General features: G+C 48.4%; 1 protein-coding gene across 1 annotated transcript in view; it reads left to right on the top strand.

The window, feature by feature from the left end:
- SIK3 (SIK family kinase 3) overlaps nucleotides 1-26,071 on the top strand; it is a 74,244-nt gene that overhangs the window by 21,635 nt on the left and 26,538 nt on the right. The window contains 4 exon segments of the mRNA XM_032709457.1: nucleotides 15,571-15,687; nucleotides 17,909-17,972; nucleotides 23,866-23,895; nucleotides 23,898-24,026. Of these exon segments, the coding sequence (XP_032565348.1) occupies nucleotides 15,571-15,687; nucleotides 17,909-17,972; nucleotides 23,866-23,895; nucleotides 23,898-24,026 (340 nt within the window).

The following is a 26,071-nucleotide window of genomic DNA, read 5'->3' as shown; positions in this document are numbered from 1 at the left end:
TTCAATTAAGAGCTCTGAAAACAACAAAAAAAGTCCTCTAAGGGAAATGAAGCCCTGCCTTGGCAGCCCCTCTGTCTGATCTTTGGGAAGTGCAGATGTGCATCTTGGAACAATTTACTCCTGGTAGTGTTTAGGGCTACCAGAGTGACTGTTTATTCCCACATATGGAGCACGGTTTCAGAAGGTAATTTAAACAAATGGAGCGCCACTTCCAATTTCTCAGGCTTCTAGTTTAGAAGCCAAAACTGTTCTCCTGGCTCCAGCTTGCCCACCCTGGCTGTATCAGTTCCCACATGGCCTGCCAAGTTTGCAGAGAACTATCTATGGTCCCTTTTCCTTTCTGAGGAGGCAGAAATCCCTTGGCTGAGAGCGGTTTGAGCTTTGTTGGGACATGGAGAAGGGCAGGGATGTGCAGGTTCTGGGCAGGGAAAGGTGTCGGCAGGGAAACCCCTGACTGGGACTGAACCGTGTTGTTTCCGAAGTCACAGAGATTTTATGAGCTCCCATCTGCCTTCTGCTCCTGCCACAGCTCAGGGGGTTGGTTCTGCAGGAGCAGCTGAGCTGTGAGAGGGGGTTAACAAAAGCCGTGACGTGCTGGGAAGCTCCGCGCTCCTGGTTCGTGCTGGATGCTGCCAAACAGCGTTAGTTCCTGCTGCTGCACTTTGGGAAGGGTAGTTTGGGGTCAGAAAATGCCTGTTATCCCGGTGCTGTACGGTCAAGGAAAACACACCCCTGTTCTGTGGCTGTTTGAACTGGAGAGTTGCCTTAATATATAGTTCTTTTGCTTTTACGTGCACCTCTAAGGTCTAGGCTAAGTAGAATGATTTAGTAGCACATCAGTTTGTGCTTGGGAAAGTAAATATTTTCAGTCTACTGAAAGCAAATGAGAATGTCTGGTCAGTGTCCTGGTGCAATGAGTCCTGACCTGCTGCTTGGAATAAATAGGAAATACTGTGACAGGGGAAAAGCAATGTATTTTGAGCCTGGTGCACGTGTGTGGAAGGGAGCAGTGCTGGTGAGTCACTGAGTCGCCTCCCAAAGTTGCACAGTGGTTCCCCAGATGTTTGCAGTGGTCACGGACTTGTCTACTCTGTGCTGCTGTTACTCTGGGATCCCATGAGCTGTCTGACCTGCTTTATATGTGTGAAGTGGCTCAAATACCCAAAATTCAGACACATGAAGTTGTGTGCTGCAGACTTGGTTTAAGACCCCCAAACGGATCTGTAGGTTGGCTGTATTTGTTTGGTTTTTGTTTTCTTGCAGTTTCTGCATATATAAAAGAGGCTTTGTCCTCTGTGGGCCCTGAATTTCCCACGTACAAGGAGAGGCATTGAGAGAATTCCAGGCTGCGGCTTTGCTTCCACGTGCCCCTGCTGCATTTACCTGTATTTAGTGCATGTCTCTGACTCAGTGTTTACTCTTCAGTATTTAAACATTCCCTAGAAATTAAATCTTTTAAGAACATTATTCTTCACACCAAGTGCTTGTAGAAGCCCAGTTGTGCAATGCCTACGCTCATGTATTGGCTGCTGTCTTACTCCCTCGGAACAGGATTTACGGTGGCAAAGCAAAGCAGCAGCCACAATTAGAATTTGGGTACTACAGCGCTGAAGTGCTTTCAAAATAGCAGTGTCTGTGCTCCAAAAATACTCCATTGTCCCCTGCTTTAAGTTTTGGAGCTGGTGACAGCCATGGTTACTTGTGAGTCCTGAGGGTGCCCAGGGCAGAATCCCTCTCAGAACTCTTCGGGCACCTGAGCCCTTGGTGCTGCCTGTTGGAATCAGTTTGATTTGCATGGATGGAGCAGCAGGGATAGGAGTGACACCCGTTGCTGTTTGACTTCTGGCCCTTTGCCACGTGCTGTCACCAACCTGGGGCTAATGGCCGTGTGTGACATTTGGAAGGCAGAGGCTTGGCCGGGGTGATTAGTGGGAAGCTCCCATTGCCCCTCCTTACCTGAATTCCCTCCTCGGAGCTGTGCTGTGCTGCAGCTTGCAGAGAAAGTGAATCATGAGCATGAGATCCATCCTCTGCCATGGAGTGACACCCAGGATCTGTCACAGGTCTCTGCCCTGCACGTGAGGCAGGTTCCTTGGGGGCTTTGGCAACCTCTGCTCCCAAGTCCCACGGCAGTGTCCGTCTGGGCACCCTTTTGTTCACACCATGCTGTGCCACAGGGCCCTGAGAGCCCGGGGCTGTATCATGCTTTGGCTTTGAAGTAGGTTTTCAGCTCCTGAGCACTGTTATCTGTGGGTTTAAGTCATTTCTGCTGATAAGGGAAATCAGATACTCTTGTTGGAAGTGCCTTGTAGGCTTCTCTAGTGTTGCAATTCAGTTCTGCGCCCAAGTGAAAGGTGATTCTCTAACAAGTTGATCTGTGCAGTTACTGCTGTGGAAGATTCTTCTGTCAAGCTGGCTTTGTTATGAAACAAATTCAAATTTTAAGCAAATCTTTGTGGTTTTGGGGGGAGCAGAAGCTTTCTGAAGTTCTAAGAGGCAGGTCTTGTGTTGTGACATCACTGGACGGTCTTAGTGGAAATAACTACAAGGGTGGTTTATCCTCAGCAGGCTTCGAGCTTTTCACTTGTTGAAAGTGAGGAAATTCCTGACTTTATTCAGGTATTCCCTCCTCACCCTTCAGTGGAAATACCACTGTAGAGCATCAGTTTATTTTAAGCCAGACTTTATGATCGAACCCAGGTTGCCAACCTTGCATCTTCCTTTGGGGTATTATAAACTCTGCTGAGAGCAGCAGGCTGGGGACAGCCAGTGGCTCTCCCACCTCTCTGGGGGTAAATTTGGCATGGTTTGTTTTGCTTCTCCTGCAAAGCCCATGTAGGATGAGGGTGAGGAAGGGGCTCTCCATGGCTTGGATGTGTTTTATCTTGGTTGCTGAGGGTTAACGTGTTGAAGGCTGCATTCCTTTAAGTTTCACTTTTGGCTTTTCTTTCTAAAAATTTCCACTTCATTTCATAACAATTCTGGAGTGAGGGGTGGTGATATTCTGAAACCTTTGAGTCTGAAAATGTTCTGCGTAATCAGGGGCTGGAGGCAGCCACAGTTGTTTTCAGGCCCAGGGGAACCGGTCTTCCTGACAATAACATTAACCCTCCCTAAATCAGTTAATTGAAGGATTTTTAATTAACTTAAGGGGTGGGAATGGTAAATAGAGGCAGTGGTTTTGAGAAGAAAATTGCTTTCTGCTGTAGTCTTGTGACTGATGAAAATTCTGATGTTTAGAACTAAAAACATTGTGTGTCTCACTGCTTTGATCGTTTCTGTTCCATTTGGAGCCAAACGTGGGCTCGAGTGACTGGGTTTTGTGGCACACAGCAAACACCATTAGTGATGGAGAATCTGAGAGGTGAACTAAAGCCTTCCAGGGCCTTATGTGCACACAAAGACTGGACTCAAAATTTTGCATGCAATGACTGTGTTGGCTTTGTATTTGAAAATACTTTGTGTGTATTGTTATATTTCTACCTTCTCAGCTGATAACCCAACCTGGAACATCTTTGCCAGGCTACACTGCAGCATGGGAAACTTCCCTGAGACTCAGGTCCTCCTTCAGGGGTTCAAGTTCAGCCTGTAGATGTTGGGGATGCTTTTCAGGGGGGGTGAGGGTGAATGGTCATGAGCTCTAACATCTGGTTTGGAAGGTAAGAAATGCTGAACCCTCGTGGTTTTAATCTCCAGATTACTGTACCTTTCCCAGAGGTGGGTATCTTCTGGCTGGGCTGGGCTGGGTTGGTGCCACTGATTTACACGAGTCCTTTGGCTGGTACAGACTTGCAAAGCCATGGGTATTGATCCCAAACCCATCCCTGGGCTGCCCTGGCCCTGCAGAGTGGGGGGATGTTCCATGCTAAGCTGCACCAAAGTGCCGTTTACAAGACATCTTGTGACGGGGCCACTGCTTGTTTGTTCCCATAGAAACTGCCATCTGATCCTGGCACACAGCACAAAGGCTCCCACTGCAAAGGCAGCCTCTAAAAATTCCAGAGTGCATCATCTAGATCAGGCGTTCCGCTTTATCCTTGGCTTTCCTGGCGAAATCTCATCCCCTTCCCGCCCAGTGTGCTCCATGTCCCATAGTGTTATTGGGATTGGCACCTTAAAAATAATCCCAGAGATAAAGGTGACACTGTCACATCCTGATTGTGGTTCGAGAGATGCTGGTGAGGGAGCAGTGTTTGCAGTGTTTGGAGGCATTTGATGTATCTGAAATCTTAGATATTGGGGGAAAATTCCTTATCTGCAAGTGCATGGCTGTTGCTTATAGTTTATTTTGAATATCCCACTGGTTTCACTTTGGTATAGAAAAGACCCAAAGCTTACAGGGTTAGAAAAATATCTGTGCAAGTCTGTTTCAGGGCCCAGAATACCATATTCCCAAATGGACCTGGTGGCAGATGAAGAGGAACAGTGATTCCTTCCATCTTATCCGTCGCTTTTGATTTTCTGTGGTACTGTGGTGATCCCAGTGTGATATTTAACGTTTCTACAGCCTTCTTTTTTAACCAGGAGCTATTACACTTCTGAATCTAAGTGCACATTAGAGGTCCTGTGTATGCAGAGCCTGGCCTCCTCCCTGGAATGTGGGCAGAATCCAGTGTGAGAGCCCAGCACGGAGCCACTGCTCGGGCTGTGGCGAGGAGAAGGGAACAGGCCGCTGAGGCTGAGTGAAAGGGATTGTTATATGGGATGACAGATTCCTCTGGAGCTTGTTGCTGTTTGCAGAAGGGAAGCCAAGACATCAGTGCTTAATATCTTCCAGAAGTCCTTTGCTTTAACCCTTGCAGAGCCTCGGGAAATAAACTGGAAGCCAGTGCAAATGCTCGCTGTGGCTCTGGCGGCTTCTCACGGGCAACAAGCAACAGGACGAGAGGATGTAGCCTCAGGCTGTGCCAGGGGAGGTTCATGCTGGACATCAAGAGAAATTTCTTCCTGGAAAGGGTGGTCAGGCACTGGAAAGGGCTGCCCAGGGAGGTGGTGGAGTCCCCATCCCTGGAGGTGTCCAAGGAAGGACTGGACATGGCACTCAGTGCTCTGGGCTGGGGGACAAGGGGTGATCAGTCACAGGTTGGACTCGATGATCTTGGAGGTCTTTTCCAACCTAAGTGAATCTGTGATTCTGCTGCACATCCTGGTGTGGTGCCAGGTGTTTTTCCTGATAACAGTTTACAGCAGTTGGATTTCTGTGGTGCACAGCAGGCTGGGGAACCAAGCCAGAGGTGCTCTTGCTGTGTGTGTTGGTTTTGTCATTAAAAACCAGCTGTTTTTTGTCATTAAAGAATAGCTACTCTTGTTGAGAGACCTGTTGTGGTGTCCCAGCGCTGGCTGCTCTGTACCTGTTTGACAGGAGTGAGGTTAAGGTATTCCCTCTCCTCTCAGTCCCAGTAGCGTTCTTTGCATTATAAGCGTTGCTTAAAAATGTTCACACCCTGACGTACAGTATGTTCTTAACACATCACTTCATGCACACCAGCTTCTAAATTTCCCCACTTCTGAGCTTTTGTTATTTTCTAATCCAGTAATTCAGACCTGGCTCCGACTGGACGCTCTGTACCTGAAATGCTCTATTTTTCCTCATCACTCGCATTTTTAGGTCGTGACTGAATTAGAGCAAAATGACAATCCAGGGAACTTTCAGTAACACTTTCAAAACCCGCTTGCTGCAATATCCTGGCAGCTTTGTAAAGACTTGTATTGCTGTTTGAGCTGGGCCCTTCCCTCAGACAAGGCTACTCCGTGCCTTGCAGCCCCTCTGCTCCGAGGGAAGGTCTCCACTGGGGCTCAGTTTGCAGCAGGAGCCGTGGCCCTGCCGTGCAGCATTCCTGATGCGTCTCCTGCTGTGACAGATTTCTTCCTGCATGCGACTACATTTCCAAAACTCTGCTGCTAAGCAACTCTCTCCGAGGCCGGTGTTGCTCGAGCAGCTCCCGCAAGTAACAGCCCCGTAGGGTTTCCTCCAGCTCTGGCTGCAGGCAGGAGCAGCAGCAGGGTGGGAAATGGGCCCCTTGGAGAGCAGGTGGGTGAGGAAAACGATTCTCTGGACACTGGTGGGTCTTCCAGTTTTGGCAGCGCTGGCTCTTTGTCAGCCTGTCACTGCAAGAAAGACATTGAGCGTGTCCAGAGAAGGGAACGGAGCTCTGGAAGGGTCTGGAGAGTCAGTCCCTTGAGGAGCAGCTGGGAGGTCAGCCTGGAGAAAAGAAGCCTCAGGATGTACCTTATTGCTCTCAACAACTACCTGAAAGGTCGTAGTAAGGTGGGGATTGGCCTCTTCTCGCAGGGAACAAGGGACAGGATGAGAGGAAACAGCCTCAAGTTGCACCAGGGGAGGTTTAGATTGGACATCAGGAAGAATTTCCTCACGAGAAGAGTGGTCAGGCTTTGGAAGGGACTGTCCAGGGAGGTGGTGGAGTCCCCATCCCTGGAGGTGCCCAAGAAAAGACTGGACGTGGCACTCAGTGCTCTGGGCTGGTTGACAGGGGGGTGTCTGTTCAAAGGTTGGACTCGATGATCTTGGAGGTCTTTTCTAACCTCAATGATTCTGTAATTCTGTAAATAATTCTGTAAATGGCACAGTGGCAATCTTGGGAGATGCTGGGATCAGATGCCTGCAGGGATGTCAGTTGCCATGCACAACAAACTTCTCCTGTCCTAATATTGACAAATGGGTACTCAAGTTGTTGGTAAACTGAATTTTATTTGTTTTTATGGGATGTTTAGGTTGCAGTGCCTCAGTTCAGCTGCTGAACTGAGTGGAGAGCAATTAAGGAAGTGGTTTGAATGGCGTGACCTGGGCTGAAAGGGGACCAGGGTGGGCAAGTGTCCTCCCTTGCCTCTTGGCTTTGCTTGCCTACAGGTGGGTGGGAGGCCAAGCTGTAGCTCCAGCAGGAGTCCAGTCAGGCCTGGGCAGAACTGCAGCGTTCCCATCTGCTGTCAGAGCGCCTGCATCTGAGGCTCCTCGGAACAGTGGAGCTTACGTGACCGGGATCTGCTTTTTCTGATGCCATTTGTTGGTTAACTGGTTTGCATTGATTTAAATGCACCTCCATGAGGTTCTGCACTGGTTTAAGCTCATTCAAAAACCGGTTTTAATTAGCAAGTGCAGTCTTTGTGTAGTGAGTGCCAAGATTGCTTTTAATTTGCATGGAAGCCACGGAGGTAGCGCTGCAGACTGTCAGCAGATCAGAGGGCTGCACCACAGCCACGTTCATGGCTGAGCCTTCATTCCTTCCACTCAGAACTGCCCTGGTGGATCCCACTGGAATTCCTACAGGGACACAGCTAGTGCTGCAAGCAGGAGCTGCTTTCTCTTTTGGGGTCTGTAGGACACATTACACTAGCACGTGGGTTAGATGTGACCAGAGAGGGGCCTGATGTGCACCTGAGCTTTGTGAACTGATTGGAGCAAGCACAGGTTTGGGAGAGCTCAGTCTGTGCCACAGAAAGGCTCTAGGGTTTGTGAAGTCTCCATCTCTGCCATAAAGACACTGTTCAGATCAAAAGGTCTTGAGGCAGGAAAGAAGGGAAGGAAGAATTGTGGGGGGGAAAGGGGTCTTTACCTGGGTTTTACTTCAGTTTTTTTCCCTTTGGCTTAAGCTAATTTTAATACTGATTTTTAGATATTCTGCATTTGTAATCAAGGTATGAAGGAGTGTGATTAAGTGACAGCACAGGCAAGCAGCTTTTCGTGCCTGCTGTCTGTGGATGGACATGTGGATGTATTTCAGTGTACCAGTACTCACTGTAGGCTGGCGTTTGTGGGTGTGGTTTGCTCTTCTCCCTCAATCAAATAAATAATTTTCCATACCACCTCTAGTTCACATTCTGACTCCTGTGAAGTTCTCAGCCTTGCATCTGGAAAGCATTACTGGAATTTTATAAGGCTTCTGAACTAAAAACAAATTACTGGCACAAATGTTAGCTCAAGCTGTTGGAGCTGGAGGGGTTTTCTCCTGTAACAGAGTGTGAAATGAAAAGATGGAGAGGTCAGTTGTAATGCAGCGTGAACCCAGTGGAATTTAGGAGACAGGAGTGGTGTGGCTATGCCATATCTGTGTTTGAGGTGGTTAGGTGTGGCTGCCTGCAGTCTGGTTTGCTGAGACTTGTTCTACCTTCAGCTCAATCCCAGGTAGTCTCTGGCTGTAGCCAAGAAGGAAGAGGCAGCAGTGGCTGGCACTGGGAGATTCAGTGTCTGACCAGAACTCTAAAAAGCTCTGGAGATCTTGTCATTAAGAAGGATGAAGGCTGGAGGTAGATGTGGTGTAGCTTAAGGGATTCCTGTGCTAAGCTGTGGCCAGCTGAGCTCCTTGCTCACTGCTTGGTCCCCTGGATTCCTGGTCAGCCTGGAGCCCGGGGAATCGCTGAGCAGCCGGCAGGTTTTGTGGGGATATGCAGTAATTCCCTACATCCTGGATATGCTCTTCCCAGCCAAGCAGCAGCAGCTCTGTGTGGAGTACTGTGTCCTGTCCCTCTGCTCAGCCTCTTCCCAGGTCTGTATTTGCAGCCCGAGGTGATAATTCGTGGAATCACCCTCACAGCACCTCCCGTTTGCAGCGGGAGGTTCTTCATGCACAGAAATGGTTTGTTTATCTAATGGGCATCTCCAGCTCCCATTCCCTTGCCTTTTCCTGCAATCCCAGTGCCCTTGATGCTGTTCAGGGTGCTCTGGTGCAGTGTCTGTCAGCCAGGGGAGGTAACTCGGAGTGTCTGTGTTGTTTCCTGCTGTTGCCCCAGGTGATGAAATGATGAGAAGCTCTGCAGAAGGGTTTGTGCCCTGGGATGCCAGGTGAGGGTGGCAGGTGGAGGAGAGCACAGGAAGCCCAGCTCTAGCAATGCAACCAAGGGTGCTCATGGCTTGCAGAGCACGATTTCTCCCTTGCTGTGGCTGAACGTGCCAGAGCTTACCTGTCATCCCTTGCAACTTCCAGAAGAGGAACAGAAAAAATTTGCATTTGGGATTAAATCACCATTGAACTGGCACTGAGGGTCCTGTTGTGAGCAGTGAGTTTCAGGCAGGGCACTCACCTCTTGTGCCTGTTTGGTGGCTTCTGTGTGTAAAGAGAAGCTGCAGCTGCTGGCATGGGGTTAATCCAGGACTGGAAAAGGAGGAATTGGTCTGTTGGTTGTCAGCACGGGTAAAGGCTGAGCTCCTTGAGGATGCTGTAGATGAGTTTCCTCTGGCTGTGAGGTTTATAGGCTGTCATACGTGCCATGAAATGATGAGATTTTCTTACCTGGGTGGAGCTGGTTCACTGAGCTGTAAATGTAAATGTGGGGTTTGTGCTTTGGTCACTGAAATCCCAGTTCTGTTCCCCCCGGGACAAGGAGAGGTCATGGCAGAGCACAGTGCTCACACAAGCCGGGTATTAACGTTGCAGCAGGCCAAGAGGATTTGGATGTATTGACTTTTCTCATAACACCATCAGTATTTTCTTCACCCTGTGCAAGACACAAGTCCCTGCATTGATTGTGCAGAGGGATGTGGACAAGGTGAGAACTTCCTTCCTGAGCAAATGCAGCTTCTCTGTGCACATCTTCGTCCACAGTTTCCTGCTTTCAGTTGCTGCCAATATTTGCATTCGTGCCACCTCCAAAAGCCACTGATTTTGCTGCAGAGTGGCCTAGTTTTATTTGCTGTATCACTTTTAGTTAGGTGGGTCCTGCTGGTTAGTTAATTCTGAGGAGGAGATGCCCCTGTTCTGCCCACGAGCTTGCCAGGAGCAGTCTGGGCGTCTGCAGTGTCAGTGCCTCCTTTTTGTCGAGCGCTTCCTTACGACTAAAAATTGTACAAATTGCCTGTTTGCATGTAGAGAGCTCACTTTTAGTGACCCCAAACACACCAGCAGGCTTGTGCTGACAGCTTGCCTGAAAAACATGTGCCTCTGCCAAGCGACTGTCCATACGGAACCGCGGCGTTGCTGTGGGGTGACATCCATCCGACTGAGCTCCCGAAAAGGGGCACGACCCGCAGCAGCCTGGAGTTCACACTGTGTTTTTATCACAGCCATGTGTCCATATGCCAGCTAAGTGCCTCTACACGTAGCTAATCTGCATATCATCTCCAGTATATAGTTCCTTATCCCTCTTTTTTTCACCCTTCAGTGTCTTAGTTCTGCTCTCTGCTTATGGAGTTCTCCTGAAGGTCCTGTGCAGCTTCAATATCTGCTTATGGGAGTGATTTTTACCCCTCCAGCAGCTGCTTAATCCAAACAGGCCGTGTTCCTGAGCTTCCCAAGTGTTTCTGGCAGGCAGGAGCAACTGGGAAGGGAAGTTGTTCCCTGTCAGCCCCTCTGACAGCTCACGCTGTCAGCCCAGGAAGGCTGTAGCTGTGGTGGACAGAGAGGAGGGGGCTCCTCAGCTGACATAACTGCAAATGTAGAAGAATTCAGGGGGATGAGCCTTTTCCAGGCTTATCCATTTATCAGTCCAAGGACCCTCTGTGGTGACAGCTCCTCGTGGGGCTGTGCTCTGCCACGTGTCCTCAGAGTGACATGGGAGCTGAGCTGTGGGGACACGTCCATCCACAGCAGAAGACATCCAGTGAGTGTTTACTGAGGGCTTCCCAAGAGGAATGTGGAGCAGGAGGACTCCTCAGAACAGTTCTAGGAAATGTCTTGCTCCCAGATGAACAGGCTGAGTTTCTCAGTGCAGTCGGTTTGCCGGTGCCATCTGTTGGCTCCCGTCCCATGGAGGAGATCCGTGCTGACTTAGAGAATGCCACTGCCACAATTCCACTTCTGTAGCAGTCACTGCTCAGACAGGGCACACGGGCTCCTCCTGAAAGAAGTGGGGGTTTGTGATTGTCACTGCTACAGAAACAGCTGAACTGCAATGGAAAAGGTGCCTTCTTTATGGAATGATCATTCATGCAGGAAAGTTTAATTATAGCTGAATTACAGTTATAATTAGATCTATGCAGATGCATGGCATGAAGGAGTAGATGTTTGCCCAGGCCAGGATCTCGAGCTTGTTCCTTTGTTCACAGCACAGAAGAAAAAGGAAGCATGCACTGTTCCATGGCTCATTTCCACTGAAAACAGACTGTGCTTCCACCTCTTTCCCTGTCAGAGCCTTCCAAGGGGCTGGAGCAGCTCAGAGCAGGGTGCCTGTCCTCTCCCTGCCCCTGTGCCACCCTGGCCTCCTGCTGCCCATCTGCCTGGGTACCCAGCAGTTCATTTCCCTTCTTGTTGGCAGGGCAGTATAGTTTCAAGGAAGTCTGTCAGATTATTAACCACACTCAGCTGAGAAACATCATAAATATTAACTCTCACAAGTTGGTTTTCTCTCCAATTCCAAACCTTGTGCCTCGTTTAGGAGCTCCTCACCTTGGCGTGATCTTTAGCTCTGGTGGCTGCCAGATTTGAAAATCTGGTATCTCGGGGCAATTTAGGAATTTATAATGTTTGTAGTTATACTTTGGGAATTTTAGGAGAACCCTGTGTGTCTGAGAGCAGGAATTGCCAAAACTCCACTCGCTGGGCTGAAGGAAATGATCAGTGCTCAGGGCAGAGGGGCAGCCTGAGTTCATATCTCTGAGCATTTTGGGTGCACTGAAGGCAACTTGCTGTTTTGGCCTGAGGTGTACCTTCTGTCCCTCCTGACTTCCCGTGGGATGCAGTGGGACATGCTGGTATCAGGGATAACTGCGTGCTCCCTTTTGGCCTTCGGGAGTTTTGGTACCTCTCCTTCCTTTTCCCAACCACCATTTTTGCTTTCATGGGGTTGAAATTCCCACTCCACCTCACAAGGCTTTTGCCTGGTGTGCACACATACTCAGCACAGCTTTAGGATCACAGAAGTATGGAGCAGTGTTCAGCTGAAGTGCACCAGGAGAAGAAAAATCTGGAAAAACAATGGACAAAAGCCACCTGGCTCCAAAGAGCGGGGCCTCCACAGCAACCTGCAGGTGTCAGTTTGAACACCTTACCTGCCCTCTACCAATTGTTTTTAGCAACTTGTCATTCCTTTCAAATAACAATTCTTTCCTCAAATTACTAGTGTAAGTTTTACTTGGATCCAAGAAGGAATAAATGAGCTGTTTAGAAGTGGAGGGAACATTTTGTTAATTGGTAGCAGCATGCATGCTCCAGGCTTGGCATTTATCCTCCTGCCTGTAAGCTTCATTAACTTCTGATAAAAGAATAGTTAATTTCTCAGACTCCTTTTTTAGAGTGTTTCATTGTTTAAGAATTTAGATCATGGTTTTCTTCCACTTCTACTTGTAGCTGGATTTGTGCTTTATTTAATGATGTTTAGTCTTGCTCGCTCTCTATGTTATGTGATGTTTGTAAGCACGAGGGAATGCACTTGATTTTTGGGTTTAGGGTTTATTTTAGTATTTCAACTACCTGAAACTGATTCTTTTTGAATAAATAGAGAACACTGCTTCTAGTGGGGCCATAAATGCTGGTGTTCCTTTGGTTGGAGTGTTTGCCTGTGCTTGATGCTTGGTCCTGGGGTGAGGTGGTTTAGTGACTGGCAGCAGCAGGAAGAACTGCAACCAAAACTTGCCAAATTGTGTTCATGACCTGCAAGGATGGCTGGGAGGATGAGGACTTTGTGCAGTCATAGGGCTCTTTCCTGGTCAGGAGGCCCAGGCAGGGAGGACTTTCCCAGAGGAAGGAAAGCAGGCACTTTCCTTACTAAATAAATATTTTTTATATTTGGAGGCAGGGCAGTTATTGCCCTGGTAAGAATTTTTTCATAAAATATGAAGGTTAATTTTCATGTGCTTCAGATTGTCCCCTTGAAGATATTAAAGATCCTTTTGTTTGGTTGTTTTTCCCCAATATATAATCTCAAATAAATAAATAAATAAAGGGCTGGATCCATTGTGGCTGTTCCCTGTGACTGAGTTTTAGATGGAGTTGGTCTGGCTGGTCCAACCTGAGGACTTCAGCCAGTCCTTTTCTGTTGAAATCTCAAATCATCTTTCGAGGGAAGGGAGAACATTTGCCAGCTGGGAAATGCAGGAATGGAGAAACCAACTTGGTCTGTTCTGGAAAGCCTTTAAACCACTCCTTCCCTCTGGAAAAAAAGCAATTCTCCAAAGGAATCCAAAGCAAACCTCTGGAACAAACCAACTGCAGCTCCTCTGCAGCGCCCCGGGTGGAACACGGCTCCCCAGCCCTGAAATTCCCTACCTTTCCTTTCCCTTCCACGGAGCACGGAGGGGATTTCCTACTTCCACCCTCACACGGCCCTGAGGAAGCTCTGCACTTCCTGAAACAGGAGCACAAGGTGGTTTCCCCAGGATTTTTCAGGAGATTTTTGCCTTTTACGTTACATCAGTTGCCAGAGGCATTTGGACAGAATGAAAACATTTGGAAGAAACCCCTTTGGAAACGCCAGGTCTCTCCTCCGTGTAACTTCTGAGGATGGGTTCGGGTTTGGGTTTACTTGGCTGAACTTGGGATAAGATCCTTCACAAGAACAACATCTCCTGGCTGCTGTTTGTGTTCCTTCGCTGCTGATCCAGGTACTGTGTGTCTTGTGGGTGTGGAGTTTCAGCACACCACGTGGAAATCCCACAGCGTAAGGAGGTGACAGGGGAGGTGACAGCCTGGCTCTCCCTGCCCCTGTTATCAGAGAAAACCAGAGTAGTTCAGTTGTGTTGTGTCTGGCCCTACTGACCAAGTTGGGTGCGATCAGGTGCTCTGCATACCTTGAACCTGGCTGAGAGTGTCAACTCAAGCCATATAATTAAGCTGGGAAATGAGATTTCTTTAGAGCAAATATAGAAATGGGAAATGAGTAAGGAGCTTAGGAATACTCCAGATCTGTGGATTTTCTTTTGCGTATTTGGGCCTGAAAATGACTCATGTCTCCGGGTAGACATCTTGGCTTCGCTCTTCGTGGCAATGTCTCTTAGCTTTTATGTATATTTATGTTTAAACTTCACAAAAGCCCGTTCTTGCAGGAAAATCCTTGGTGAAAAGCGTGTGGGGAGTGCTTCCCAATCCCCCTCTGGCTCTCTTTTAGCTTTTCCAGCCCACTCCTGAGCGTTGTCCTCGGAGCTGTTGCAGCGCAGCTCCGCCGACCCCGCGGCCGAGGAGCCACGCGCTGAGCTCTGCCAGCGGGGCCCGGCTCAGCACCCCGTTAATCACAGCCCCGTTAATCACAGCCCCGTTAATCACAGCCCCGTTAATCACAGCCCCTTTAGTGCCTGGCAGCCCCCGTGGGGCCGGGGCTGCCGTTTCACCTTGTGCCTCGGCTCCAGCCCCGCTCCTGCCAGCAGCTCCCAGCGCCGAGTGCCAGACCTGGCCGCCGTCCAGCTCCCGCTGTAAGGAAGCATGCTCAGTGACTTGGAAGGCTCCTGGAGTCGTTCCTGCGCTCTGAATCGAAGGTTTCAAACGAAAGAAACAGCTTATTGTGCTTGGGTGCCTTTTCGGGATTCTGCTGGAGTTCTGCTCACATGCAGGGCGGTTGTTGCCCTGGCAGGGATTTGATCATAAAATGTGGAGCTTAATTTTCATGTGCTTCAGATTGTTCCCTTAAATAAAGATTCCCTTAAAGTATCTAAAGGTCCTTTGGTGGCTTTTCTCCAAGTAGCACCGTGCCTGTGAGAGCCCTTTAGCCCTGCTCTTGGTGTCGGCACTAGGAGAGGGACGTGTGTTTAGGGTCGTGTGCCCCTGTGGGTTTGTGCCCACGGTCCTGGCATGTCACTGTGCACGGAGCACTTGTCCCGGTACAATTTGAGCATTTCTGTATTTGGGCTTCGAGCTCCTGTGTCGGATCTTCCTGGCTGTGCATCCTCAGCGGTTTTCACGGCGGTGCTGCTTTGCATGCCCTTCCCCAGGCCTTTGCATGATCCTGCAGCCTTCCTGGGCAGGACATGTGTAAATTAGGCTCGAGCAAAGCAACCAGGAGATTTGTAAAAGCGGTTTTTTTCCCAGGGAGAGCCATCTCCGAGCAAGAAAGCCTGCTGGGGGATGGTAATTCATCCCACAAATCCCGCACTCGGCTGGCAGGCTGGGGCTGCTCGCCTGCACGGGTGTTCCATGGTGGGGAGGAAGATACTTAAGGCTGAAATTTGATTTAAAAGCAGCAGGGCAGATGTTCCTCTACCAGGCAGAGTAGCTTTTTCTCTAAGCTGTTTGCTCCAGCAAGGTTTCACTCTGCCTTTTCTCCCCTGCTCACCCATCATTCCAGAAATGATTCCCTCCCTTACTGTCTGCGTGTGGATGAAACGAGGAGCTTGCTTAGAGTGGACTCGAGGTGAGATAGTGCTTAGCACAGAAGTGTCTCCCTGTTTGGATTCTGATGCCCAAAGGAACTGGGAGCTGCCAGCTCTGGGAAGGTGGAGGGAAAAGAAGCAAGGAAATGTTGGGAGGCTGGAGAGCAGCTGACTGGAAGCACTTAGGCTTGTTTAAACTCCCCTAGTGTAGCGTTACAGAGCACTTCTGGTTTCAAACAGATAAATAAATACCTCAATTGTTAGAAGCCCAACACTGCCTCCCATTTCCATCCCTGCTGGGTTTTATCAGTCCTGGTGCAGTGAGCTGGTGTGTGGATGATGCAGCTGAGTCAGTAACTTCTCTTTTGTTTCCCCTCTGGTAGGTTGCAATAAAGATCATTGATAAGACTCAGCTGGATGAAGAGAACCTGAAGAAGATATTTAGAGAAGTGCAGATCATGAAGATGCTTTGCCACCCACATATCATCAGGTTGTACCAGGTAGGAGCACTCTGAGGTGGGCTTTCCATCCCTTGGCCCTAGAGCTTTACACTCTGTAGTAGCACTTTCTCCAGTGTTATCCCTCCTTTCCTCTTGCCTGAAACTGGGAAAGTCCTTTATGTTTTCAAGGTCTTGGAGTACTTGGATTGGAGGGGCAGGGGGAAAGTGTGGCTAATCCTTCTCTTTTCTGGGACATGGTGCTTCCGCTGTGGGCTGGCCTCTTGCCACTTGTTTATGGCCATTGTGTGCTTCTCAGTTTCCCAGTGGAAACCGGATGCGGGTTCCCTTTCTCAGTTTAAGGGAGGGAGTAAATCTCACCCTGGAGCAGGACTGAGCTCTCCTCTCCCTGCCCAGCTCCCTGTGGCCCCCAGGACCTGCTGGTGTGCTCAGCCCTTTCCTGGAAGGGGATCAATGCTGGCTGCAGACCTGCTTGGGAATATTGTTTGCAGACTTTTTGCGCAGCTTGTTTGACGTTTCTTGTCTGCAAACAAACGCCCCAGAGGCAGAACCCACGTGCTGCCCTTTACGCAGGTGTCTGGTGATGCCCCTCCTGCTGCACCATCCAATAGGACAGTGAGGAAGGTACAGCAGGCATCACACGAGCAGAGGAGTAGAGGGGTCTGCTTCTCCTCTGTGCCTGAGGGACATGAGTATTTGTTTGGACTCCAAAGAGTTAAAACTGAGCAGAAGTGACAGGTTAATGTTTAGCTGCCTTGGCCAAACCACATGTGAGATGCTCACAGCAGGCCCTGCAGAACTGCAGTGTTTTTGAAGGTACTCAGGGAATGCTGCTTTGCAAACTGATGCCTCAGACCTTTATTTTTTTTTTCAACCTCTTTTATTCCATCTAAAGGTTTTGATGTGATACTGAACAGGTGACACTTGTGGCTTGACTTTAGTAAGGTGAGAGAAGAGTCCCTGCTGTGGAGCCTCTTTCATCTGGCATTTTTTTCTGGTTACTTCCACTGGCATTTATTTTTAGATAAAAACTACTGAAGCTTGGAGTTGGGAATTCAGAGCCTGTCACATCTTTGCATCAGGAATGTTGAGTTGAAAAATCATGTTTTCTTGAAGCTTGTAAGACTTAAAAGATGTAAGTGAAAAAGAAGAGTTGTCTATAATGACAATTGTGTATAATATAAGAGATTCTGTCTGGAAACAGAAATGTACTTAAAAATCTACCTAAGAGTTTTCTGGACAAGTAGGATCATTAAGTGGGAGCTGTATATCCTGTCCTGTGACAGTGGAGCAGAACTGAGGTTCATCTTTGCTATACTCATGTTTTAACATCCAGAATAACGGGGATCCAGCTGTTGAAGCAGCTGCACTTGTCTGGATCAGGCACAGATTTTGGAAAAATTGAAGTTTACATGTTCAACCCTAATTCTCAGGAAGAACAGGCGGTGCTGGGCTCCCGGTGCTTGCCTTCTCTGTGGGGATAACAGTCCATTTCATGTCAGAAGGGGAACTTTCACTTGTCTTTGAAGCAGAGAACAGCCAAAACAAAGTCAAAATGTTTCCAAACACCCTGGAGTACCGAAATTACCCTGCTGGGCCTGGCACGGGAGGTGCTACAGTGTGGTCCTGAGCTGAAACACCAGGTGTTTTTCCATTGACAGAGCTGCTAAATAAATTGTATCAAGTTTTGGAAAGCACCCCAAATGTACTAACAGGCTCTGAAAAGTGTGTTAAAAGCTACTAAAAGCAGGGTGTTACCTGACTGCAGCTGGGGGGACTCCCTCCAGCAAAGCCTGAGCTCTGGTTCAATTCTAACAGCTCTTGACTCATTGGGAAGTCACAGATTCAGTGAATGTTCCCCCCTTTGGCAAAGACTGTGATGGTTGTTTTAGTGCCTGCAGTGGCCTGAGCAACCAGACAGGTGAACTGGTTTGGTGGTAGCAGCCCTGAGAAGTCTCCCAGGCTGGCACACAACAAGACCAGGGAGCAAATGCTAAAGGGAAGAGAAATGGAGGAGGAGGAAGGTGCAGGTGAAGTGTTGTGCGTAGTTACAGATTTAGTGTTTGAAACCTGCTGTTTCATTCTTGCTTTCCCCAGTTCCAGTCCATTCCTTCCCATGGCTCTGTAAAGCAAGGGGAAGGTGGCAGTTTGGATGTGATGAAAGCAGTTACGTGTGTGAGAGGAAGAATAAAGTTGGGTTAGATCCATTTCTTGCTGCACTCAGCAGTCTCCTTATGTGTCACTTCTCTGTCCTTGTGTGCAGGTTATGGAGACGGAGAGGATGATTTATCTGGTGACAGAGTATGCCAGTGGAGGGGAAATATTTGGTAAGTACATTTATTGCATTCTTTAATCAGATAATGCACTTGGTCAACTACAGTAAACTGAAAATAGCTGCCACACTCTCCTGTTTCAGCTGAGAGGTGCCCTTCAGCCTGCAAACTTTCCATTGACAAGAGGAGTAAAGGAATAAATGAGGCCAACTTGATGGAAAAATAATCCCCATAACCTCTATTTCTTCTTTGGGTTTCACTGACAGGTGGTGCTGCTCCTCTTTTGTGCTGACTTTGGGATTAAAGGTGTTGGAAATAGTTATCCAGCTGGATTTTAGTGTTGCTGAATACTTTGCTTCCTAGCAAGTTATATGAACCTCATCGATCATAGTGGAACTGTTAGTGTGTGTTGGTAGCTTTCAAAGAAACAGGCAGTCATGTGGTTCTGGAGTGTTTTGTGCTCAAAACCATGTCTTGTCTTTTTGATATCTGGTGTTACCTTAGCAAGCATCAGCTACATCCCTTCCAAACACCATTGTCTAAGAGTCTTTTGGCTGAGCTTTCTTGACCACAGGAGCTGTTCTTGAAAGGAAAAAAAGTGTCTGTGCAGCACAACTGCAAGAACTGCTGACTGATTTATTAATTTGTTTGGTGACCAATAATAAAACTTGTAGAAATAGGAATTTACTTACACACTGGAATTTTGTACCGGGTGACGGAGTCAAAATTTTGCAAGATTCTGTCCTGGTTTTGCCAATGTGAGCCTCTGAAAAGGGGGAAAATCCCATGTGCTTGAGGTGAGCTGGATTCAGACAAGGGAGTGAGGACAGTCATGCACTGTCAGCTGTGTGGGAACTCTCCCCCTGTCCTCTTCAGTCGTCGCAGAAGATTCACTTTTGATTTCACTTCTCGCTTTGCTGGAGGAGAAGCTGAGTTGTAGTAAAAGACAAAGCTTTTAGTGAAGCAAGGGAAGCCCCAAATTAAGGCAAATAAGAGCTGAAAAGTGCTGGTTTCCAGTAACTGTTATCTGCTAGCAGTTCCTCAGTACCTTTGTAGATGGTTGTCATGGCTCCCTCTCAACATTGCCCATGTCCTTTGGATTTCTCCCCGAGGAGGTGACAGCCGAAGGGGAAGCAAGTGGCAGCTGATGTTGGGCAAGTGTGGATTGCCCGGTGAAGAACTGACTTTCTCCTGCTGAGTCTTGCAGTGGTTTATTCAAACATGAATCATGGTGCTGGGCACACTGAGCAGTTCCAGTGGCTTGTGAAATTCCCCTTCCAGTGTGCACAAAATCACCTGCATGTGTACTGGAGTTCACTTGTGTGTGGATCACCACAGAAAAGTATAAACCCCCTTTTACTTTTTCTCCCTCTTCTGTTGAATTTGGCAGAGATGGGCTCATCTTTTTTTAAATCCAGAACTATGTGCAAGCTCATATACAAACTTGGAATGAATTCTTTGGTTACAAAAATAGCCTTCTGCATGAGTCGAAGTGAAAACCTAATTGCCTTCTGAAAGATTTTCTGCTGTAGTAAATTCAGCTCATTAGCATGGCTAATTTCCATGTTGCTGCCCAGCATTTTCTCCTTGTTGATAGCTGGGAGCAGCCAGCTCTGTAATAGCTGAGGTTTCTCCAGAGCAGAGCCAGGAGATTGTGCCCCTCTACCCGGTGTTGAGGAGTTTCGGGCACTGCCCTCGGTGCGAGAGCAGAGAGGGGGAAACTCAAGTCCCAGCTTTTTGTATTCAGAGTTTCCTGAGGAGCCATTAAGACTTTGTTCTAACAGCGGAAGCAATTTGCAGGGAGGAAACAGGAGCCCATTTTGGGAAGGTTTCCTTGCAGTCCTTACATCTCCAGCACTGAAGGATCTCATGTCGTGGACAGAAGGTTGGCGGCAGCGTGGGCTGGTCTGTGCCCGCTCGGCTCAGCTGGAGCTCACCTGCTGGGTAAAACCTCCCCTGCAGCACCCTCAGCACAGTGTCTGTCCCTCTTAGGGCAGGGGGGCTTCTTGGGAATGCTGGATGTGCTGCAGAGATGGTGTGTGAGGTGTGTATGAACAGTGCAGCCGCTGTCACTGTGTCCCTTGCTGGGCACCGGGGTATCCTTTGGGAAATGGGCCTGTGCTGAGCCTTTTTCATCTTTTTTTTTTGGTTGTGTCCTAACACCTGCATGACCTAGACTTTAAACTGTAGTGCTGAGCTGCAGAAAGGGAAGGAGACTGACAGCCATGGTTGTCTGGATGCCAAACACCCAGGATAAGGCTGAATGCAGCCAGTGCCTCAAGGAACTGGAGTTACAGCACTGTGTTGTTGTGAACTGACAGTTTTTGTCATCCTGAGTTGCTTCTGTGATGCTTTCACAACTTTCCAAGGCTTTAACTGTGCCATGCAGCTGTCAGTATTACAGAGACAGTGCTAGAGGTTGGAATTCTTAGCTGAAAGAAGGGTGGTTTCTCTAAATGGCCGCAGTCAGGGAGTGTTGGCCGCGTGTCTGTCCTGTCCCTGGTTGGTCTGAGCTCTGCAGGGATCCCGGGTCAGCACCTGGGAGGGCTGTACCACCTGTTTATCCAAACTGCCAGTAAAAGGGCTGAGAGCTCCTTCAGTGGCCAAGCTGTGCCGTAAGTGTCTTTGATTCATCTGTTACTGGAAATGGTTTGATAATTCACTTTGTTTGCGTAGCGGTGCGTGGGGACCAGGCAGAGAGCTTGGGTTTGCTGTGGGCTTGAGCAGCCAAATGTAAATTGTTATTTTTGTCCCTATCCATGTTTTGCGTGTGGTTGGGTTGCTGGTTTGACATTATGAACAAATGAATGTCTCCTTTTAAAGATAGGGTGCTCTTTGTTCCAGGTCCCTCGAGTGTCCTTTTTTGAGGTCAAACGGGATATAGTCTTAAAATCTGGTTTGATTTCAGCTGTTTACTATGAACACTGTAAACAATCTGCAGTCCTCACTGACTGAATATGGGTTCTTGGTTGATTGACAAAAAAACTGCAGAAAATTTAGAAAATGATTTTTGGTTAATGTGGTTACCATGTCTACCCTGTCTCCTCACCTCCTGCCCACTCATCCTGAACTCTCTGAGCATTCAACTACATGGTGCCCATCTCTAGGAGGTCAAGCTGTTTCTGACATCACAATGTCCCCAAATTCACTGGAAATGTGACTTAATCCACCACATGGAGACGTGAAGCTTCAGCAGTGTTTGCTTTCCAGACAGAAAAGCAACTTAAAAGCATGAGGCGTCTGTCCAGAGGCGAGAAGTGGAAACTTGTGTGTCAGTCCTGTCTCTGAACCAGCTCATTTTTCTTCAGTGGAGGATTTTATTGTTTTTTTTAACTCAGAGAACGGCATCAGGTGCTTCATATAAGTACAGAGACCAGTGACTGATATTTCTAAGGGTTGTGGAATGAAATTACGCATTCCTTCCTCTCTGGGAGACACTCAGAGGAGCATCACCCTGCACCTCCAGCCCCCGAGGAGCACGGTGACACTGGCACAGCCAGTGGCACGTCTGGGTGCTCTGGCACACTCAGAGCAGGGTGCTGGCTCCCAGCTGAGCGCTCAGGTCAGCTCTGGAACCTCCATTGCATGAGAGGTTTATGCAGACTAAGCTCTCAATGGTTAATTTTGGCATCCAGTTGCCCTTGGTGGTATGTGAAGTATTCTGTAGCCTCATTGTTCCTGTCCTTCCTCTGGAGCCTGTGCAGAAATGTCAGCGGGCTGGAGGGCTGTGCCTACGTGCAGGGCTCGGGGGCCAGCCCCTGCTCCCAGTTCTTCATCAAAAGTGAAATTTCACGCCCAACATAAAAAGGGTTTTTTGCAGCCTAAGCAGGACTGACTCATCAGAGGGGCAGCAGAGTTTTCTGTGTGAGAGGCACAGGGCAGAGAGAAGTGTGCTGCAAATGTGTGTCACTGTCTGTGCCAGGGACAGGGGGACCCTGGTTTGGGCAAAAATATGCTTAGGAGAGAACTTGTAGGAAGACACCTGCTGCAGTAACTGGATTTGTTTTCTTGCCTGCAGGAGAATTGCTAAAATATTTCCGAAATTGTTGAGAGACTGGAGCCTTGTGCTTTGTTTTAAGGGCACTTGCTGCGCTCCGAAATTCCAGCGGTGCAGAAGATGTGAATGACCTTGTTTAGGAGCTGAGCTATTACCTGTTGATCAGTGGCAGCACTTCAACTGGAGCAGCCCTTGCTGAGCTCTGCTGTCAGTCTCCAGCTCCTCAGAGTAATAAATTTATGACCATGCAAATGCCTTAATGAAATACGACGGGGCAATTTGAGATGCTACCTTTGCTTTTCCCAGCAAGTGAGCTGAGGGTCAGATTTGACTTGGTGATGGTTTTCCTTCCCCAGCCCTGGCTCAGATTTGCTTATGGAATAAGTTTATCCGATGAATAAAAAGTTAATTGACAAGTTCTTTGAAAAAACACCTCGAGTCTGTTGCTCAACATGAGCAGGCAAAGGCAGAAGTAGGTTGCTGTGCAGTCAGGAGCAGCACAACTGCTTTGATGGATCTTGGTAATTAGTATTTACTGTGAGTCAATTATGTCACAGGTATTTTAATTAATGGGTGACTGGGGAAAAACACAGCCACCCGATGAGAAACCTGCACAAGTGCTTTATTGTTATTATTTTCAAGAACAGGTATCTGTATCGAGCCCCCAGTTTTAATGGGCTTTAGGGAGGGACATGGAGCATTTCAGCCTAATTTTGGCCAGAAGCCTTTCGAGGCCAACTCAATGTCCCTGCTGAGGGCTTAGAACTTCCTGAAGTGGGCAAGGGGATAACAAGCCCCTGGGGTTTGGGTGACTGGTACCTCTGCTGACCTACCCTGTGCCCTGTGCCAGAGGGGACAGGGCTTGTGTAAACCTACAAAACTGTTCCTGTGAACTGGGGAAACTTGGAAACCCCCCTGGTCCCACGTGTGGTTAGTGGGGACTCTCCAGGGCACATCTTGAGTTTCTCCTGGGTTTTTATGGCACTGTCCTCAGTTCCATAATCGTGCAAGCTGCTGTTCCTACCTGTATCTCTCACCTGCTATGTTAGTTTTAGCCAGATTTGCATATTGGGTAGAAAGGTATTAGGAAAGGGCAGTAATTGTACCTCATAATTCATCTGCCACTTCAATTTTTATGCTTTTACTGGCAGAGTTTTGCCTGTTCTGCTGGTGCTTCAGGGAGAGGGATGCTTTTTTTCCTCCTTTCTCTGCCATTTCTGCTGCCTGTCTCCTGCCTGTCCATCCCTGCTCACGGGACAGTGGGGACTGGCTTCTGTAAGCCTGGTGCTTCCAGGTTTTAAGTGGATTGACTCCAGTTGGGTCACTGCTGTGTGCCTGCCTTTGTGATCTCTTGGAGAGGCTTTTCCTGTCCGTGTGTGCAGTGCTGCCTTCCAAGGAAAGCCCAGCTGGCAACAAATACTACCTTTGAGTGAGAGTACAGGCTTTCAGCAAAATATTTGGGAGTGCTCAGATTTCCGTAGTGGAAGCCAGTTCCATTTTTATAATGAAATGCTTTCTTGGATATTGCAAGGATGTTTTTTCACCAATCTGCAGAGAGGGATGGTGTTAAATACCTCCTGCAGCTCGTAGCTCTGCTGGCTGGAAAGCTGAGATGAGGAGCAGGTTGTGTCTGTAACTACCTGGGACCTCACTGGTTCCAGCAGGAGTTATCTGTGAGGCATGTTAGACCAAAGACACAAAAACCAGAGGGAAGGTGGGATGGCACATGGCCAGGAACCTGCACCTCTCACTGTGGAGAGATGTGATGTGAGGCTTTGGTGCCTGACTGAAGGCAAGGGTTGGAAAGCTTTGGTTTTACTTCGATGTAGAAAAAGATCTAACAACTTTTGCCTTTATCAAAAACAACTCTGTTTTTCCAGCCGTCCCCTCAGCTGTCCTCTAAATAAAATAAATGTTAAGCCCTTCCACTGTCCTGTCCTTGCCCCTCAGATCACCTGGTGGCCCACGGGCGCATGGCCGAGAGGAGGCCCGGAGGAAGTTCAAGCAGATCGTGGCTGCTGTCAACTTCTGCCACTGCAGGAACATCGTCCACAGGGACCTGAAGGCAGAAAACCTCCTCCTGGATGCGAACCTGAACATCAAAATAGCAGGTGAGCTGAGCAGAGCGGGGTGGGGGTAAGGCAGCTGCTTTCAGGAGTTCATAAATGTGGGCATTGGCTGCTTCCAGGTATTCAGGGGGAAGGAAACGCAGTGCAGCTAAAGGAAGCTTTGGATTTCTGTGTGGCCTGCTGCCCAGAGCTGAAACTGCCAGCTCGCAACCAGGAGATTTATGTCTCCCTTCAAGTAGTGCAAAGTAGAAGAAGGAGGAAAAAGAGCAGGTTTGGCTTCCCAGGCAGACATGTGGCTGCAGACACTCTGGTGTTTGGTCCTCCGTCTAATGGGTGAGACAGTGTCACAAAAGTGACCTTGTTCTGAGTCCTGCTGCTGAGTTAGGGCTTCTTCAGAGCAGGTCAGGCGAGGTGAGAGAGAAGGAATGGCAAAGCAGGGATGACAAGGTGGATGGCAGAGCAGTGAAGGGGAAGCAGCACTCCTGGAGTCATTCAGGATGAGCTCTGACAGAGCCAGAGTGGCCCCAGGGCTTTGGGGGCTTTAGTCACTGCAGGGAGAGAAGCTGAAGTTGCTGAACACACAAGGCCCTCTGCTTGTTCCCAGAGCTGTGCAGGACAGTGGGAATTTTTGGCAGTAACTGCCCTTCCAGAGACCTTTCTCCTTGGACATTTCTGTACTGACCTAACACAGACCTGCATGTCTGATCCTCTGACCGTGAGACTGAATCTTGGCTGCAGAGCTCTGGGGGGCACTGACTAGGTCTGACTTTATTTGGCTTTGTGGGATTATGTAGCAACTGATTGAAACAAGAAGATTTAATGCTGGCCTGGTCATCCAATTTCATGGGCTTTTGAAGTGGAAGACCTCGTACTCACCATTTAATTCTAGCAGAGCCTAATGCACAGCAGAGCAGCTTTGGAAAGCCCTTTGTTGCCCCCTCTCCTAACAGACTTCCTGGGAGAGCTTGTGCCTTTTACAAGCATTTGTTGTTTGTTTGTTTTGTTTTGTTTTTTTTAAAACTGCTGAGAGCTACAAAACTTTTCAGTCTGAGCAATTTTACTGCTGGGAGGTGGGGAGCTGCTCCTCTATCTTGATACCATCTTGAAGAAAGGAAACAGTCTTGTTTGTTGTGTTTACTGTTCTCTCACGCACCATCCTTAGGTGTTAGGTTAGAGTTTAACACTCAGCTCCTGGTAAAATGATCAGTAATTTCTTAGGCTTCCCTCATCCTCACTTTTTGAGGAGGGAATGGGGAGGGAATAGAAAGGAGGGAAGGACCTGATGAACCTTCCTCTGGATGCTTAACAGTCTGAACCATGTCCTGCTTGGCACAGGGGTGATAACCTGCTCCTGCTGTCCTGGGAGCAGGAGATAAGTGAGACAACGGCGCTGATGAAGGAGTGCAGCTCCTGGGAGTAGGAGTGGAGAGGTCATGGAGCTCCGGGGGGAGGCTGCTCAGGAGGTCTCTGAGCAGCACTTTCTGGTGGTTTGTGCTGCACTAATGATTTGAGGCCATCTTGTGTTCACGGGGAAAATCCGCTCTGTGTGGAGGGGGAGGGTGCCTGGCAAACAGCGAGAAGTTAAAAACTAACCCAGGTGGAAACTGGAATTCGACTGGATTTGCTGAAGAAGTGTCCTCATGAGCAGGCTGACAAGCTCTGAAAATTGTGGAAACCTTTTTTTATCTAAGGGAGTTGGAAACTCCTTTCCTTCCAAATCTGTGCTCCCAGAATGACTGCAGGAGATAGTCCCCACCCTGGTGGTGGCAGTGTTTGCCTTGGCTGGAAGATGCAGTAGTGCTTTGAAAAGTAGCCTGGAAAAGCTGATTTATGGTATAGGATTTTCCAAGTATTAAGTTTTCTCCCTATAACTCATCAATTACAACTTGACACCAGTTCTTCCATTGTTTCAAGAGCAAAACCCAAGAAGTGATAGCAAGAGATCTGCTTCACACCAGACCTCCCAGGATAAGTGCACAAAGCCAGCTGCAGTGGTGGAGAATCAGCTGAACCTTCACTGCCAAACCCATTAAACAGTGTCTAACTCAAACTTCTGGAGTTTTCCAGGCTCTCAGCAGTGCAGATTT

The sequence above is a fragment of the Chiroxiphia lanceolata genome, chromosome 23 (assembly GCF_009829145.1).
Source record: "Chiroxiphia lanceolata isolate bChiLan1 chromosome 23, bChiLan1.pri, whole genome shotgun sequence".
Lineage (NCBI taxonomy): Eukaryota > Metazoa > Chordata > Aves > Passeriformes > Pipridae > Chiroxiphia > Chiroxiphia lanceolata.
The sequence above is the reverse complement of the archived record's forward strand: the minus strand, read 5'-3'. Positions and strand labels throughout refer to the sequence as shown.